General features: G+C 49.2%; 6 protein-coding genes across 8 annotated transcripts; 4 read left to right on the top strand and 2 right to left on the bottom strand.

Annotated features, from left to right (window-relative positions):
• The first annotated feature begins 575 nt into the window (after nt 1-575).
• On the top strand, nt 576-3,255 carry FVEG_06227 (hypothetical protein). Its single transcript, XM_018894531.1, has 2 exons — nt 576-2,481; nt 2,550-3,255. The coding sequence occupies exons 1-2, from the start codon at nt 1,463-1,465 to the stop codon at nt 2,962-2,964; spliced, it is 1,434 nt and encodes a 477-aa protein (XP_018751623.1). The 5' UTR covers nt 576-1,462; the 3' UTR covers nt 2,965-3,255.
• FVEG_06226 (hypothetical protein) lies at nt 3,160-5,050 on the bottom strand. The gene has a single exon (XM_018894530.1). The coding sequence runs from the start codon at nt 4,768-4,770 to the stop codon at nt 3,457-3,459; it is 1,314 nt and encodes a 437-aa protein (XP_018751622.1). The 5' UTR covers nt 4,771-5,050; the 3' UTR covers nt 3,160-3,456.
• Nucleotides 5,051-5,978: 928 nt separating this feature from the next.
• FVEG_06225 (hypothetical protein) lies at nt 5,979-7,714 on the top strand. Its single transcript, XM_018894529.1, has 3 exons — nt 5,979-6,434; nt 6,502-6,759; nt 6,811-7,714. The coding sequence occupies exons 1-3, from the start codon at nt 6,358-6,360 to the stop codon at nt 7,553-7,555; spliced, it is 1,080 nt and encodes a 359-aa protein (XP_018751621.1). The 5' UTR covers nt 5,979-6,357; the 3' UTR covers nt 7,556-7,714.
• Nucleotides 7,715-8,456: 742 nt separating this feature from the next.
• FVEG_06224 (hypothetical protein) lies at nt 8,457-9,702 on the top strand (the record flags this gene model as incomplete). The annotated part of the gene is made up of 3 exons (XM_018894528.1): nt 8,457-8,856; nt 8,949-9,495; nt 9,543-9,702. The coding sequence occupies 3 exons, from the start codon at nt 8,457-8,459 to the stop codon at nt 9,700-9,702; spliced, it is 1,107 nt and encodes a 368-aa protein (XP_018751620.1).
• Nucleotides 9,703-9,831: 129 nt separating this feature from the next.
• FVEG_06223 (hypothetical protein) lies at nt 9,832-12,719 on the bottom strand (the record flags this gene model as incomplete). Of its 2 annotated transcripts, XM_018894527.1 has the most annotated exons (4): nt 9,832-10,401; nt 10,527-11,007; nt 11,061-12,050; nt 12,096-12,719. In XM_018894527.1, the coding sequence occupies 3 exons, from the start codon at nt 12,717-12,719 to the stop codon at nt 10,993-10,995; spliced, it is 1,629 nt and encodes a 542-aa protein (XP_018751619.1). In that variant the 3' UTR covers nt 9,832-10,401; nt 10,527-10,992. The 2 variants fall into 2 exon arrangements, with proteins under 2 accessions (XP_018751619.1, XP_018751618.1); XM_018894526.1 differs by having other exon boundaries at nt 9,832-11,007.
• Nucleotides 12,720-13,449: 730 nt separating this feature from the next.
• Nucleotides 13,450-17,370, top strand: FVEG_06222 (DNA damage-binding protein 1). 2 transcript variants are annotated; one of them, XM_018894524.1, is made up of 3 exons: nt 13,450-13,652; nt 13,711-16,798; nt 16,848-17,370. In XM_018894524.1, the coding sequence occupies exons 1-3, from the start codon at nt 13,558-13,560 to the stop codon at nt 17,145-17,147; spliced, it is 3,483 nt and encodes a 1,160-aa protein (XP_018751616.1). In that variant the 5' UTR covers nt 13,450-13,557; the 3' UTR covers nt 17,148-17,370. The 2 variants fall into 2 exon arrangements, with proteins under 2 accessions (XP_018751616.1, XP_018751617.1); XM_018894525.1 differs by having other exon boundaries at nt 13,450-16,798.
• Nucleotides 17,371-17,386: the final 16 nt, after the last annotated feature.

Here is a 17,386-nt window from a genome sequence, read left to right as displayed (position 1 = left end):
CTGCGGTGAAGATGTGCAGTATCCCGATTTAGAAGCAGAAATGGATGGTGAAACACCGCCACAGTTACCAAACGATGATGTGTGTCAGCTGATGCACTGACAGACAATATAGGCGGCTAGAACACTTGTGGCAGGTGAGTTCAATATGAGATATAACAGAACAATTAAGACATGATGGAGAATATTGGCGTTGGTGGATGGAAATATTGAAAACGGAACAAAAGGTCAAGAAGAAGGGATGTGGTCGCAAACAAAAGAAGAGACACTAGCGATCACTAATGCACAATGATCGACGCAAATTGAGGGCGTGAGATGAGACATTCGTTAGAAGCCGCATGCCAACGTGGCAGATATGACCCCTCTAGGCTCTAGGCCCCTTCAGGCCCCTTCTGAGGGTGTGTACCTGTCCAAGTGTCGTAGGAGGCTCTAGGTTCTGAAGATGAGACTGGCTGCTAGAATCCTTCCAAGCATTCCAGACATCAACAAATTGTTTCCGGTTGCTATGTAGTTACTCTATGTCGTCAGTTGTTTACTCAAATTCTCATTTCTTCTTACTTCTTTTCGTTTTCTTTTTTATCCAACTTAGTTGAACAAATCCGTCAAACTTTGCTTCTTCAAAACCTTCCTTGGTTTTCCAACGACCGTCCCAGCCTCCTCCGAAGCCCACACCAGCCTCTCATAAAACGGCCTGTCCTCCATCCCTGATTGGACCCCGAGTTGCCGTGGGATACAGGGTTGCAGTATCGGAAGACGCCCCCCGGCTGCCAGCACTTTAAACGGCTCTATTCTGGTTCCTGGTTCGCTCATCGACAGGCTATAACTTACAGATCCTGGAGTCTTATCTGGCGAGAAAGTCGTAATCGAGAGAAATCAAAAAGGCTTGGTCAGAGGTGGCTTGACTCCGAAATAGAGTGGCAGGGTAGCAAGGAAGCCCACACGCGACTCAGGCAGAGAGGATACATAGAAGCAGCAAAACCGTCTCGATTTTGAAACGTTCAGGGTCTTCCCTAGTTCATGTCCTCTATTTTCAACAGTTGGGACAGTCTCCAGCCACTTCTTAACTGTACAATTCACTCCACTTGGCTTACAAGTCAGGCCAAGTCTTGGATAAGTTGGTTGACGAGGCACAGACTGAGTTCAGTGTCACAGGCCCCCCTTCTACTCAAGGGCTTTTCGATTTCTTCCTCCTTTGATCTTTTCTAACCCCTTTGTTACATCGTTAGTTTGGTTACTCATCGTATCATTTTTGCATCCTTTGTCCTTTTTACCCGTGCGCTGAGTTTCCTCTCTTCCGTTCCGTTCAAAGGGTGTCTGTCCTCTTTCTAGAGTCGTCTCTCTATCTTCTCTTAATATCGACGACTTCACCAAAAAGAAAACCCGCCCACGATCTTAATTACACTACAGATTCAACCGATCAACTATACCATGTTTGCTTGAGATTAGATTCACGAGATCGCAAATCATGACCCCGGCCCTTCTAATGGCGCGTCTGCCGCCGTTTCTCGTCATCTCTGGCGTTCTCAATCTCGCTACCGGTCACGTTCTGCCACAACCGACAAAGACCATTGACTTTTATGAACTCAATGTTCTGCCGTATCCTCTCGCCGCGACGCCTGCGCCCGACGATTCATTATTGTTGCGAAGGCAATTCAACACTATCTGTGGTTACCTAGGGGGAGATCCTGGACTACCAGCAACTTGCTCTGCTGGGTCGCATTGTGTGGTAGATGTCGATCACGGCGCTGTGGGATGTTGTCCCGATGACGGATCTTGTACATCGGGTGTATTCACAGGCTGTGTGGATGCAGACAGTGGACCACAAACAGAGGTGAATCCATATGTGTTTACATGCAGAGGGAGCGACTCGTGCTACAGAAATAGCTATGAGGGTGGTTTCTTTCAATTTGGATGCGGTTCAACATCTGGTTTGGCGACAAAAGTGGTGGCTACAGCTTCAGGAAAGAGTGCGATCGACCTCACAAGCATAAATGTTCCTCTTACACAGCCAGTGAGTTCACTCTCTGAACCCACAACACTAGGAACAAGGAGAAGGACAACAACGACGGATATTTCCGCCACAAAATCATCAACCACAAGGAGCGCATCTACAAAATCTACAGAAACCTCCTCAGGCTCAACAACAGAGTCAACAGCATCAACAACAAATACAAATACAAATTCAGAAACTTCCTCAACAGAGTCGGAAACCTCGACAGCATCGGAGACCGAATCCGACACCTCCACAGAAACCACAGCTTCAGAGACAGCAGACCCATCGTCCACAGAATCTGGCGACTCTGATGCCCCTGACACCGACGGCAACGACAATGGCTCCAAGAATACGGGCGCCATCATCGGCGGTACCATCAGCGGCGTAGCAGCCCTCGCAGCTCTCATAGTTCTCGGCATTTGGTTATGGAAGCGCAAGAAGGGAAATACGCGCCAAGGGCCAGGCGTGAAACACCAGGTGCAACACATTGGGTAAGCGTCCCCATGAAAGGCCTCTTTTATACTTTTCGCGCAAAAAGCTAACTGCTGATTTTTTCTAGTCCGCCATTAGACAATAACCATAATTTTGCTCCGGTGCCCCTTATGCATGAGACCGACAAAATGGCACCGCCCCCACCAGTTCCTGTGAGGAACCAGCAGCGCACTATGAACTCGGCTGCTGGCCACGAGGAGCCATATTCCGAGCCATGGGATCCTTCCTCTAATTATGGCTATGGAAACTCAGCGGGTGCTGTGGGTGGATCATCGCACATGGAGCATGATGAGGTGCCTTTGACGCGAGACGACGATTTCGACCACAGTTACAACTCGGGCTTAGGACGAATCAGCGAGGAATATCCACGACCTGGAACAGCGATCAGCACGCCAGGCCAGATGAGCCAAGTGTATCCTGGACCCCGCGGTGGTGGTGGAGGTCCGTTATGGCAGCAGAATCGTGGGCCTGGGTGGTTCTAATTGTACATGAATCTGATGAAAAGGGGAGACGGCACATAAACAGGCGGCGGGTGGCACCACAGCTCGAGAATTGCTTTGGCGTTTGCTCTTGGGTTAGCATATGGAGTTGATATCCGGAGTTGCATTACTATAAAGGACGAGTTGCAAGTTGTAATGAAGCGGTTCCCAACAGTGCTGGAGTAGAAGAGCTTCAGCTTGGGTTAATCATGAGATATGATGGCCACACGGTCATGGGTATGGGTTTTCGGTAGATAGCTATGATATAAAGAAATTAAACAACATTAACTCAAAGAAATTTTCATCATTTAGTATATCGTGACGTTATTCTTTGTTTCTTTATATCAAATTGGAACCAAAGTTGGACGCTGAACTGAAGCCAATACTTACTCGCGGTGAACCTGTGCTTAACAGTGGATTCCTCCAAGTGTCATCTTACCAACTTGCATGATTATCATTTAGCATACCGTGCTTCCTACCGTGTTTTTAATCAACTCAGCCTCCTATAGTCCAGATCTTGATACTAGACTCGTCGAACACTGTCTTCGTCTCTGACGCGTCTCTAAAACCCCATCCTCCTGAGCACGTTGCGACTACAGAACCGCTCGAATGCAAAGCAGTGCTTCCTACCGGCGCACCATGGGGCTTCCATGTCCATGATGGATCGACAACACCAGTTTGAGAGCCAACGCCTTCCCACACTGCAACACCACCATCTTGTGTGCCTGCCCAGACCTCGAAAGATGGGAACTCAGCATAGGGATCGCCGGCAAAGACATCCACCATCATCTTCTGCTGTGTAGGTGCACTCCGACCTCGAAGTGTGCAGAGGAGTTCACCCGTTCCGCGAACGTCATACACAATCAGACCAGAGGCATGGCGCTCGTTGAGGATCATATATCGGCCGCATGGACTCCAGCGGACCTGAACAATTCCCTGACCTCCTATTCCACCTGGCATGTCCTCAGAGCGAGGGAGAGACCAATTTGCAATAACCTTGTCTGAGCGGTGCGTATCATACAATCCCATCCACCGTGTCCATGTCCCTGCAGCAATAATAGAGCTCCCATTACCATCCACAGGCGAGGAAGCGAGAGCAGCGACAGTGCCCTTCATACCAACTCCATTTCCCTTCCGTATATGACGTCTAGAAGGGATGGTGGGTATAGTAAGTATCGGACCATCTGATCCTGGTCGAGTCATGTCAAAGTAATCAAGCCGGTTCGTTGAGCCGACGAGGAAATGCGTCCCGGGTGAATCCCAGAGGATAGATGAGGGCGTGATATACTCTTCTGTTTCAAAACGTATTAATTTATACGAAGCAAGTGGGGCAGAACGCGACGCGAGGCCATCATCGTCTGGAGGGAAGAGATGGTAGAGCTGAATAGGATGATCACGACATCCTACGAGGACTGTTTGCGAGGTTGGCTCAGCTAGAGAGTAGAAGGGCGCCGGGATGATCGTTTGAGAGGGCTCAGGGAGTGATATTGAGGATTGAGACTCGAGCTGTCGCGGGCGTGAAGCTGATGGGTCGAGAAGATCTTCAGGGAGGACAAAGGTGGATATGGAGTTGATGGCAGATGATACGATGAGTGATGTTCCATCGGCAGTCCATTGTGCAGATGTATAGTAATTTTGGTTGTTTATGTCATTATCAGGCTGAATGATTTGATTTTCAGCGATGAGGTTTAATGATGGTGCTTTCTGCTGCTGATCACAGTCCCTGTCCTGATCCTGCAGATCATTCGGCTGCAACTCTGAGTGTGAGGGTGCTGGTTCAATTGCCGATTCAGGACCATCCATGTCCATGGTGTAAGTTGAGTTGAAAGTTGCGAGATGGCGATGGACAAGAAAATGAGGTACAAGAGTGGAGACCTTCACCTAAGGTTGTTTGACTGTCACTTACACGCTTATCATGATCCTGGCCAAGCTCTAATCTTCAGATATGTAACATCCAAGGATCCTTTTCAGTTGGACAATTTAAGGGTCCTGTGACATTTGCTCTATTGAAACAGATTCCGAAGGACCTCTCACTGTAGATCAAACAGCTGAGGCCATCGTCGACTGTCTCATATATCCTCATAGCAACGTCATATGGTTTGGCGCCAAGCCCCCCGGTAGACAAAGGATCTCCTCAGCGGCCTCCGACAAATCCAATGGCCGTACTGTACTCCCTAACTCCGTACGTTGGCCTAGTTAGTTCTCTTCTGCAGGGTCCAGCGGGTGACTACACGAAAAGGGCAGCTCGAGATCGCCGTTTTCCGTCTTGGCAGTTATTGCGAGAAGTTGAAAAGAGGCGCTGATTACAGGTATATTTCAGGAGATACCTATCGCTGTGTCCCAGTTTCCGGGTCACTATAATTTTAGGTTCTCAGCCCGGGTCAGGTCAGGTACTGCCGAAGCAGAGAAACACGCGAGGTGTGAAAAGCTATCAAGCCGAAGTGTATTCCCCTCTATTCGTCGCTGTAGTTGGACAAGTTTAGCACTAAGTTACAGTGGGAGATGGATCACCACTTGAAATCTTGGATGTTGCACCCCTAGTGAGGTACCTCTACTATTGGAACATGGAATTCAGGGCAGGTGCTCGAAGGTTTTCTTTTAGAGCCACCCGCTTTTCCTTTAGCTTTTAGGTAAGGAAGACAGGAAGGAACAGTCTCATATTCAGCTTGAGGTGGTCGTCATTTGATTACATTAATTAATTCTCCGACTTCCTTCCTTCCTTCCTTCCTTCCTTCCTTCCTTCCTTTTCTCCCTACCTCTCTTTTCTTCTTCCTTCATCTTATCTCAGCCCAATCCAAAAAAGACTTCTCCCTTTTGGACTTCAACATACCAAAAGATAAACATCCTCTTTGAAACTTTCTCTTCTCTTCTGTCTCACCAATCATGATCTCCTAGTTCAGCTGGCCAAAACAGGCAATTCACATCCTTGTATCGTCGACTATCGGTCAGTGCCGACTCGCTCTCGCTTTTCCACTCCAGATCCAGCTCCAGCTGCGCTACGCTCTCTTGAGTCTCTTCTACAACGCTGCCCCTCCCCGCGAAACACAGCCAGCCTCGCCTAGACAAGACACTGACTAAAATAACCCATCATACGTCACTCCCCAGCAACGCAAGGTGCCCGACCTTCTATCATTTCTCTCCACACGAGCCCGTGCCCAATACCAGTCCAAAGCTAAGCTGGGCAAACCTCTTTGACAAGAGACGACTGGACCCTGGCTTTCCTTCGTCTGATCTCGTGATTACTTGTGATCATTTTCTCTTTTGTGCCTGCCAGGCTTCTCGCGAGCTTCACTCTCACCTCCTCGCGACACCTGCTGGGACGAATCCTCAATCGTCCTCTCCCGAAGTAGCGCGGCCGTGTTATTATACCTTCGCGCACTTCACCTTATATCCGCCATGGACGTTTTTGCCCCAAAAGACGACCAATGCGACCGGCTCAAGACGCCCTCGTATCTTGAGCTTGTCGTTTCTATGTATGGCTGCGCAACCCCTCTCTAAATTTGATGGCGTGTGTCCTTGTTATTAACCTTGATGTTGTAGCGTCCTCTTACTCGGCATTCTCGTGTCCTACCTCCCTCAGCATTATCGCATTATCTCCCGAGGCACCTCCGAAGGTATCTCACCTTACTTTGTATTGCTTGGAACCACTTCCGCTACTGCCGGTTTCGCCAATATCCTTACTGTCCCACCGTCTCGTGCTGCCATAGGATGCTGCAAAGAGCTCGGTAGATTCGAGTGCGTCGCCGGTCTGCTCGGCGTTGCCCAGCTAGGCGCTCAATGGGTCTGCTTCAGCCTCATGTTAGCCTCCACACCCAGCTCGATCTGTTTTCTCCACTAACATTTGACCAGTCTTGTCCTATTCCTCATCTTCTTCAGATACAGAGAAGCCAATGTTCCACCAGAGGATCTTCGTGGCGATGCACCCAGATGGCAGACCGCTGTCATGGTTGGACTACTCTGTGTCCTTCACGGCCTCATTGTGGTTATCCTGACGGGCGTCTTTTTTATTGCTCTGCCCGATCATCTCGTTTTCTGGGCAAACTTTTTGGGAATCATGGCCACAGTCCTGGCCGCTATCCAATACGTGCCTCAGATCTGGATGACATACCATTTGAAACATGTTGGCAGTCTGAGCATCCCCATGATGTGCATCCAGACGCCCGGTGGCTTCTTATTCGCAGGAAGCCTTTTTGCCCGCCTGGGCTGGGAAGGATGGAGCACATGGTTCATCTACTTGATCACTGCATCTATGCAGGGAGCAGTCCTATTCATGGGTGTTTATTACGAATACATGGCGCGGCAGCATGGCGGTCATGCCAACGGCCACATCGACAGCGCACCACACTCACCAGTGCAGTACTCGAGCGCGCCCCGAAGGCCCCCGCCAGGCAGCAGGACCTATTCTGAGGGTTGGGAGCGTGGTCTTCCAGGACCTTTCACCGGTCACCCGGAGAGATACGCCGAAACGGAGGAGGACCTGCACGATATCCAAGAGAGAGAAGAGCGTGCTATCGAGCGGGAGAGCCAACCGTTGTTAAAACCTGGCGGTATTGGCAACCCTCATAGGACATACGACGCCACCGCCGAACACTGAGGAATTCACCTCTCTTACCTTGCCTTAAAGTTACAAGACGAGTTCAGGGTTGACAGCGAGCATGTGATATACCATAATTATTTGAGGTATTTTATTGGTATTTAGTGATTACCTAGGTTTGCATACTTCTTTAGAAATGTACATTTTCTTCTTCTTCTCCCGAGCCGTCCGAGTTTGACTCACTGAAGATATGTGTGGGGGCCTTGATGACTCGAAGTCAGCCAGGCCAAGATCAAGAGAATGCTTGTCGACAGCATTCCTTGTCTCCCTAGGTACGCGAGATAAAGAGTAATATCAGATACCGCGCCAGCTGACTCGGGAGGAAATTGTGTTGCTCCAAGTCAATGCTGAGATATTGCATTCTACCAATGAAGCCTTGAGTAGCGGTCATTCACAGCATCATCAGCTTCTCATGACAGAATAGAAGAAGCCTGATGCCTGGGCCCTATCATGGCCCTAAATGACCCCCGCTTCCGCGGGTGACGGGTGACTCGCATCGCCTGCAAATGCGGAATTGGGTGTCTCTGGCTTGCCCCCTGTGGGATGCGGTCGAGATATGATTGGTTGATTTTGTCTAATCAAGTTGAATGAATCACCGCATGTCATTCAATGAGGTATGAGACAGGAGGGGGAGGGTCTAGAGGTGCCCTGTAGCATCCAATCCAATGCCGTCGATCAATTAAACCACCATCTCCATCGTTTCTGTCCTTTCTCCATTGCCGGAGCCATCTCTACCTCCTTCTTCCATCTCAAGACCTAGAACCTAGAGATTCTTTCTTTCTCCCTGTCAGACCTAGAGTCTTTGTCTCAAGATATCGTCGTGAGTTTCAATCACTCTCATCTTTAAATCTCATCTTTATTCTACTCCATCGTCAGCGACCACCCCGCGAGTCTTATCATCATGGCTATCTACAGCTCCGTACCGCCACCCGAACAACAGTCGGCCTCGAATACTCCTACTCCCGCGGCGACAAACCCTCCGCTGGAGGCTTTACAAGTACATTCGTCTCCTACACCAGTCAAGAATGGCAGCATTGATATTGATGCTTGGACTGTTTCGGCTCTTCAATCTCTTAGCGTTTCCCCCATCGCGCGTGGAACCGGCACTCCTCTTGCGATCCCTCTAGACGAGGCTGTCAAAGCCGACTCCAATTCTCCCGGGCGTAATGTCAATTTCAACGAAGATGAGGCCCCGATATCGACCCTGAGACGACCACCTTCGAGGAGGGATAGCCAGCGAAAGCGGGATATGGTTCTGAAGGGCAAGGAGGGTAGTCGCCAGCGGCGTCGCTGGGAGAATGGTATGGCTTTATCATTGATAAGGAAGCACTCCGAACTCGGATCTGCTTCCTTTTGCGCAGCAGCATACTGATCGTTGGCCTCGCTGTGTTAGACCGCTTGATGGGCGTTCCAAACGCTCAACCGCCTCTGCCTTCCGATTACGAAGTCCATCCTACTCATCCGATCCACCGAGTGCCTTACCAGCTTGCCCAGTTCTGGGACCGTGGCGTGCGCAAACAGGTTGAGGATAAGACGGCCCGTCTCCTTGCTGAACGCAAGAAACAGCAACTCAAGGCAGGCAGCGCCACGGGTCTCGGAGCTGGTGAGGTTCCTCGCGATCTCCGCGAAGCCACTAAGCGCAGTCCCGTTGTGCGCACCTGGGTGCGGTCGCTGGAAGAGCCTGTGCGACAATATCTCGCTAATCAGCAGGCTATGACCACAACGCCAGCTGTCACTGCTGATGACGATGCTGATAGTGCAGCTGAGCAGATGGACTCCGATGATGAAGAGATTGTGTTCGTCGGTAGGAACGGCGCCATGAGGGAGCTCAGAGAGAAGAAGGCAACATGGAAGCATGCGCATCGTGAAGTGTCACAGGAGACGGTCGACTCGGGTATGCTATTTGACTCGTTCGGCACCGATGAAAGCGCCGCCTTCAAGTGAGTATCGACATCGAGGGTGCAGTGCAACTACTAACAACTTTTAGGCGCTGGCTCACACATACCATCTCGGACTATTACGGCATCCAATCTCGCTCCGTCAATCTCTCAAATCCTACGCGTCGAGTCGTCTATGTTGGTCTCAAGACCTCACAGGGCGCCTTGCCTTTACGAAAGTTACCGCGGCCAATGTGGGAGGTCTGTTGAACGATTTTGAACTTTTGGGGGGTATCTGACCCAACCTGAATAGTGTTTGAGATGCATGAATAGACGTACAAGCGTAGACGGTAAGCATGGGTATGTATGTAGGGCAATAGAAGCGATCTCACTGAGCTCGGTGGGCATAAGTCTGTTGTGCTGCGATGTGATATTGCTTGAAGCTGCTCATTGTGATCTGTAACACGCCCTTCCCTGCGTACTCGAGTGCATCTCTAGTTACCTGGTCATTGATCCACAAGTCGGGGACTCAAAGTTCTCACAGGTAGGTCTAAATGTAGGTGACCCATCGTAAAGTACAGAAACATTGTGCTCCAGTTACTCCGTACATTTTATGTGGTGGCTGACTACACCCACTCTCGGTCCAAGATTCTCGAAACATTGCTTAGTATTCTCCTGCCTCCCATGATTTGACCATATTTGGAAACTCGTTCTTCTGCCCTCATACTTAAAAAGTTCGCAAGTCCGCCTTGACCGTATTCAGATACTAGCAGACCTGCTATTATTTGTGCTGCACTGATATTGAGACCAGCACGGCGCAGAAATAACTCCCATGCACCATCACGAAAGTCAAGAAAAGACCGAAACTGATGAGCTGATGAAGAATAGTGGGACATTATGGACAAAGCCCATTTAGAAAGTGTTTCATCGCAGCCAGAAACCAGATGTGTTGATATGCCTGCTCGAAGACTTGTTGTGAAACGTACGAAGTCAGCATACCCGGAGATATCAGAGGGTGTTGGTGACCCGACATATTCTCCCAACGGATTCGATTCTGATACCAATATAAATAAAGATTCGTATTTCTCACTTACTTGTTTGACTCTTTCACGAAATGGTATGAGAGCACTGGATCCAGGAAGAGGTTTCTGCTTCACTTTCAGTATCGTAGTTAATATGAGGCCGGCACCAGGGCTCATGGATATATCAGCCTCAAACGCCAAAGACGAAATGATTTCCCTTCTTTGAGCCGATCCAGGAGACCAGGAAACTGTGTTGTACTGTGAGAAGTCTCGGTCGATGAGCTCAGCTTGTGGCCAGACTTTCTCCAGGTAGGAGAGAGTGCTGCGATTCAAGTCCAACGAGACTATGTAACGACAAGTCTCCTGAGGAATCTCGAGATTTGGAACCGGAGCGTCTTGCAGCTCGCTCTGGGCCTCTTCTTGGATAACGGGTAGTATTGTAGGATCAGCCATGAATGGCATGGCCCTTAGGGCTGCCGAACTTCGAGAGGAGCTACTGCCTTTCTTCAGCCTTTTCGGTTGTCGAAGCTGCATGAAACTAGACAACAAGCTGCTGGACGCACTCGGGTCAGTGGCTTCCAGCAATAGATTCTCCCTCTCGCAAACATGCTTATTTCCTGTTCCCTGTCGTAACGAACCTATTAATTCCTTCAAGGACGGCGCAACATGAGGCTTCTGAGATTGAGAAGTAGCCGTCGAGCTGTCCTGATTCTGGTGATAAATTGATGGTGACGACACCACAACTGAGGCAACTTCTTGTTCAATCTCTTCATCATTCAGAATATGGAGCACCATTGGTAAGTTTCGACAAACGATGTAGTCGTGACTGCATAGTCGGGGAGGCCTTAGGGTAAGCAATTCTCTCGCCACAGGTCCCAACTGAATAGATGCCTCGGTCAATGAAACTTTGCCACTCTCATGAGGGATTGGCGTCCATTTAAGTGATGCTTCGAGACGACTTAGGTCCTTGTAGCAGGTCAAATGAAAGGCCTTGGAGAAAAATTGTTGTAGCCATTCAAAATGATCCTGCGAAGCGGACAAATGTAACATCCATTCAGGATCAGGTGTCTGAAAATCGAGTGCTGGTACCTGCAATCGTAATAAAGCGTCTTCTGAGTTCAACCGTTCTTGTTCCAATCGCCGATTTGCCTGGTGGTGTTTCTCATCTAATATAGACTGCAATGCTTCTTCGAAATATCCCCCATCATCAGCTGAAGATTGGGGTGCTTCCTCATAACGCAGGAGATGAGGTGCCAAAGTTTCTGCAAAATTACCCCGAGCTGGACTGGTAGCAGTGCTAGATGGCAACATAGGTACGTCTAACCTGAGAGCTGAATGGTTCTTTGCTGTATTAGACAAGAAAGCCGCCTTAGCCGTCGGAGGAGAGCTGGGCATAGTTGAAGGTGCAAGAGGCTCAGAGTCCACAAAGCCATGTTGCATATTCCAACCTAAGTCCTCAACTGCAGGATTGGATGGACTGCTTGGTTCTGAGGTCAGATCGATCATCATATGTTCTGTGCTTGGAAGAAATGGTTCGCCCAAGTCAGAGGCAGGGGAAAGCGGAGGAGACACCGGCTCTAAGTTTGAACGGTAATGCTAACGAAATCAGAACAAATCCCGAGCTTTCCCACCCTGACTCACTTTATCCAGAGAGAATATCTGTTTGATTTGGTCTGGCGTGCAAGCCTGATTTGGTGTCTGTTGTGTATAGAACGAAGCGTGGTCAGATTCCGTAAATGTAGGCTCATCACCCTCTAATTCACGTAAGGCTAATGTTTTCCATCGTGAGACGGTGGATGGAAAGCCAAGGCCTTCATCTTTCTCAGCACTGACATAGGTCAATGGGATCCATTCGGTCAGGATGTTGCAAGAGCTTGCAATCTGGATATCTTGTAGATATTGTGACAGTTCTGTTTGCAGATCATGTCCTGTATACATGCTTTCCGAGGGGAGTCGAAGGCCTTTTGTTTGGCCTAGAAATCTGAATACAGAAGAAGCAGGGACCTTGGGGTCTATAGGGATGTCGTAGCTTTCCTCTTCGAGAAACGGCTCTAATGCGATCTTCGTGCGAGGCAAAGGTGCTGCAGTTAGTCCAGGCTGATCAACTAGCCCATTCTCTTTTGCCGGTTCCGCAGTTTCTCGTAGCTGTCTGACAAGATCTCGAAATCGATATGGGGCGCCTTGATGATTATGGAAACATTGATTCTTAATAGCGTAATCGACGACTTCTCGACTTCTGGCAGTTGAGGCTGTAGTTGAACTCATGCTGAGAAGTAAGGCACATCAGGTAGATAACTTAGTAGTAAGGACTTAAGATGTCATAAAGAGAGACTTCAAGTTGGATTTCACATGGTGAATCGACTCTGAGTACCTTATCAGATATTAGGTAAGGTACCTTATGCGAATTGGTGTATTCCCTTGACTCCTTCCTCCAAAGTCTGATGTTCATGTTTATTGTGGACACCTAGGCAAGGGCTGAGTGCAGAAGGTGCGATGGAAGACGAGAAGGGTTGCTTCAGTGGCAGCGCACGCCTCATCACTGACTGATCCTCAGACTATGCTGCAATGATCTAGTAAGAGTTCTTGAGTATGACTTTTATGGTATAAACTATTTCTTCTAGGTAAAGATGTTAAGCTTGTAATTAGAGGGCTGACATAGTGTCTCTGACCCAAGGCAGCAAGAAAGCTTCAGAGCTTAAATTAGTTAGGTTGTCGAAAACCCTCATGCTAGAGACCTTTCAAGCCTATACTTAACTTACCTTACTCAAGTCTTTGTGTCATGGAGTTGGGATCATGTTTCTTTTCTCCCCTCACCTCCAGCTGCTTCTTACATGGGGTGTAAGTGTTTATGCCCCCACTAAACGGCATACTCCGTACATGCATCTCAAATCCATTTTAGGAGCCTAGGAACTTAACGAACCCCACCGGACCGCTGTAATCCGCACTAACTCCGGGGGCTAGTGACGCACCTGGTCCCGGAGACAAGCAGTTAGTTGCATTGGAGAGCTTTTGAACCTCGACAGTTCTCGTCGAGGGGCAAACACCGTTACCTTGCTTCTCCTCTACATCCAACGCTTGCGACCCCTTTAACGAGCAAGACAATATGGCATATGTCGCACCTATCCATCGCGCTACAAGCATACGCCATGCCCTACGGGCGAACGTGCTCTCCCCTGATATAGATGACTTGGTTGTGGCGTAAGAGCTCCAACGCCTTCGATGACGCCTCGAGCAGATGCTGATTGAGGCTTCACAGGAAGGCGAACCGACTCGAAATATGGCGCCTCACAGAGGAGGGCCTCGTGTGCCTACAGACGAAACTCATCCACGGCTCAATAGCGATGCTGCAATGTTTACGACCCAAAGGTTCAGAGACCGATCTATTGTTTATCGGCACCGATAGACTGCATTACTTCAACCTGGTGTGGAACCCGTTAACAAAGCAACTGGAGACCATCGAGCGCGTTATCGAAGACCTGGCAGAGCCATATATGCGACATTCGTCAAGTCAGAATAAATGCATTGTCGATCCGACCGGACGATTCCTAGCCATGCATCTTTGGGAGGGAGTATTGAATGTTTTCAAACTCCCCATACGCAAGGGCTCTACCAACAAGCTGGAACGACTCGACCAGGTTAGACTCACAGAACTTTTCATGAAGGCAAGCACTTTCATCCACAGCCGGACCGGTCACCCGACCATTGCCTTTTTATACAAGACACAGTTGGAGCAGGAAGAAGCCCGATTGGTCATATATAGGTTAACTCACGATGACAAAGGGAACACCGTTTCCAAGTTCGACCCCCATAAAGACAGAGAGCTCGACGTTGTCATTCCTGACCCGTACGCCTCAATGCTCATTCCTGTTCCGTTAGACGAGGAAAAGCGTTACCATGTGCGCAACACCGAAGGAGCAAAGGCACATTTAGGTGGCATCTTAGTCATTGGAGAGACTCTTCTTACATATTTTGATGGCCTGACACACAGAAGTGTATCTTCGGTTCTTCAGGATCCGAGAATATTTGTTTCTTGGGCTGAGTACGATGGTACACATTACTTGTTGGCTGATGACTATGGACGACTGGATCTGTTGACGATTGAGACAAACCTCGAAACCACCGGCGTTGTTGTGACCGGCATGACACTCGAGCCTCTCAAGATCGGTCGCTCACCAGCCATCACATCCAGAGCGTCCAATCTGGTTTATCTTGGGGATAACACCTTATTTGTGGCTTCACACCACGGTGACTCGCAGCTTTATCAGATCGACGTGGAAAGCGCCACTGTCACGCTGGTCCAGTCCTTCTCAAATAATGCGCCCATTCTTGATTTTTCCATCATGGATATGGGCAACCGAGAAGGCGACGCTCAAGCTGGCAATGCCTTTTCGTCTGGTCAGTCAAGAATAGTCGCAGGCTGTGGTGCCTACCGCGATGGGAGCCTTCGAAGTATTCGAAGCGGTGTCGGTCTTGAAGATAGAGGTGTTCTGGACGAGCTGGAGGGGACCAGGGGTCTCTTTACACTTCGTTCATACGGGTCTGACCTGGTAGATACCCTGGTTGTCTCAGCAATCACCGAGACAAGAGTTCTCAGTTTCGACCGTGAAGGCGGAATTGAAGAGATATACTCTTTCCAGGGCATGTCACTCGACACCGAGACCCTTTTGGCTTCAAATCTTCCCAACGGACAGTTGCTCCAGATCACTCCTCACTCAGTCGTCTTACTTGATCCCGAAAGTGGCACGGCAACCAATAAATGGGACGTTCCAAGCGGCAAGTCGATCACAAGAGCGTCAGCAAACAGCAAGTGGGCATTGCTTTCAGTTGATGGAACATCCCTTGTCTCATTAAATCTCTTGCAGAACCTGGCTGTTAACATTCAACAAAGCCAAAACCACTCAGACTCACAAGCTGATCAAATATCATGCATACATGCTGCCCAGGATCCACCAGATCTCGGTGTAGTCGGCTGGTGGTCTTCTGGACAGATATCGTTGATAGATATGGCTTCCTTGAAGCCACTCCATGGAGAGTCCATGAGGCAAACTGAGGATAGTGCGACAGTCCCCAGAGATATTGCACTCGTCCAACTACATCCGCCTGAGATATCGGGGCCTACACTTTTGGTCGCAATGGAAGACGGCAATGTGGTTACGTTCAATGTATCTACCAAGGGCTTCGCTGTCTCTGGTCGGAAAAGCGTGACTTTGGGCAGTAACCCAGCTCGACTACATATACTCCCGCAACAGGATGGGACATCGAACGTCTTTGTGACGACTGAGCATGCCAGTCTCATCTATGGCGCCGAAGGACGGATCATATTCTCTGCCACAACCGCCGACGATGCCACCTTTGTTGCACCATTTGATTCCCATGCCTTCCCAGATTCCGTGATTCTGTCTACAGACCAGCATATTCGAATCTGTCATGTTGATAAGGAGAGACTTACACACGTGAAGGCTCTCCCTGTCAACGAAACTGTCAGACGAGTAGCCTACTCCCCAGGACTGAAAGCCTTTGGTCTAGGCTCCATCAAGAAGGAGTTAGTCGGCAACGAAGAGGTTGTGTCGAGCTCATTTAGGCTTGTTGATGAGATTGTATTCAAGGAGCTCGGTTCGCCTTTCCCATTGAATGCTTCAAGCAGCCTCGAGATTGTCGAATGTGTCATTAGGACTGAGCTCCCCGATGTTGGCGGCAACCATGTGGAGAGATTTGTTGTTGGCACAAGCTTCATCAGCGATGGGGTGGAAGACCCAAACGGTACTGGCGGCCGTATCCTGGTCCTCGGAGTTGACTCAAATCGTCAGGTGTACCAGATTGTCTCCCACAATTTGAAAGGCCCTTGCCGCTGTTTAGGCATGGTTGATGACAACATCATTGCTGGACTGTCCAAGACAGTTGTGGCCTACAGTTTCCTGCAAGAGACAAGCAGTTTCGGTTCACTCCAGAAGCTCGCTGTTTATCGCCCGGCGGCCTTGCCTCTGGATCTTGACGTATCCGGCAACATGATTGGCGTGGTTGATCTGATGCAGTCACTATCTTTGGTTGAGTTCATCCCTGCGCAAGATGGCAACAAGGCCAAGTTACAGGAACGGGCACGTCACTTCGAGCCTCTATGGGCCACCTCGGTCTGTCATATTGAAGGAGAGAGGTGGCTGGAGGCTGATTCAAAGGGCAATCTCGTTGTCCTGCAACGAAACGTGGATGCGCCGACAGAGCAAGACCGAATGCGCCTGGAGATTACGAGCGAAATGAATATTGGCGAACAGATCAACCGGATTCGAAAACTCAATGTCCCAATGGCGGAGAACGGAATTATCCATCCACGAGCCTTCCTCGCCTCGGTAAGCACACACTGCAGTAGAACATGAGACATAAGCTAATAGGAAATAGGCCGAGGGCTCGTTGTATCTTTACGGTGATATTGCACCACAGTACCAGGACCTGCTTATGACGTTCCAGTCAAAGATGGAAGAGTACATTCATGTACCAGGAAGCGTCGAATTTAAGCTATGGCGTTCCTTCCGTAATGAAAACCGGGAGAGCGAGGGACCTTTCCGATTTATAGACGGGGAGATGGTTGAGAGATTCTTGGATATGGATGAAGGAAAGCAAGAGCTTGTTTGCGAAGGTCTCGGACCAAGTATCGAGGATATGCGCAACTTGATTGAGGAGTTGAGAAGAATGCATTGAGATGGTTCTCATAGATTAATGAGTTATGTTGCCCTGGCTCTCACTGGGTTGTCTTTACATGGATGTTATGTTGTTGGTTGATAGATATTCAGGACGAATGGGTCAAAGATGATTGGTCAGAAGCCATGAAGTCATAGAGATATTGATATGAGTCCATTGAGTCGTGACTGGTGTGCATGAGGTACTTGGAGAGACTGAGCCGAGTGTACATCGAACTTGTTCTCTATTCGAGAGTATTT

This window comes from Fusarium verticillioides, chromosome 2 (genome assembly GCF_000149555.1).
Source record: "Fusarium verticillioides 7600 chromosome 2, whole genome shotgun sequence".
NCBI classification, from domain to species: Eukaryota; Fungi; Ascomycota; class Sordariomycetes; order Hypocreales; family Nectriaceae; genus Fusarium; species Fusarium verticillioides.
This window is presented reverse-complemented; position numbering and strand designations above follow the sequence as displayed.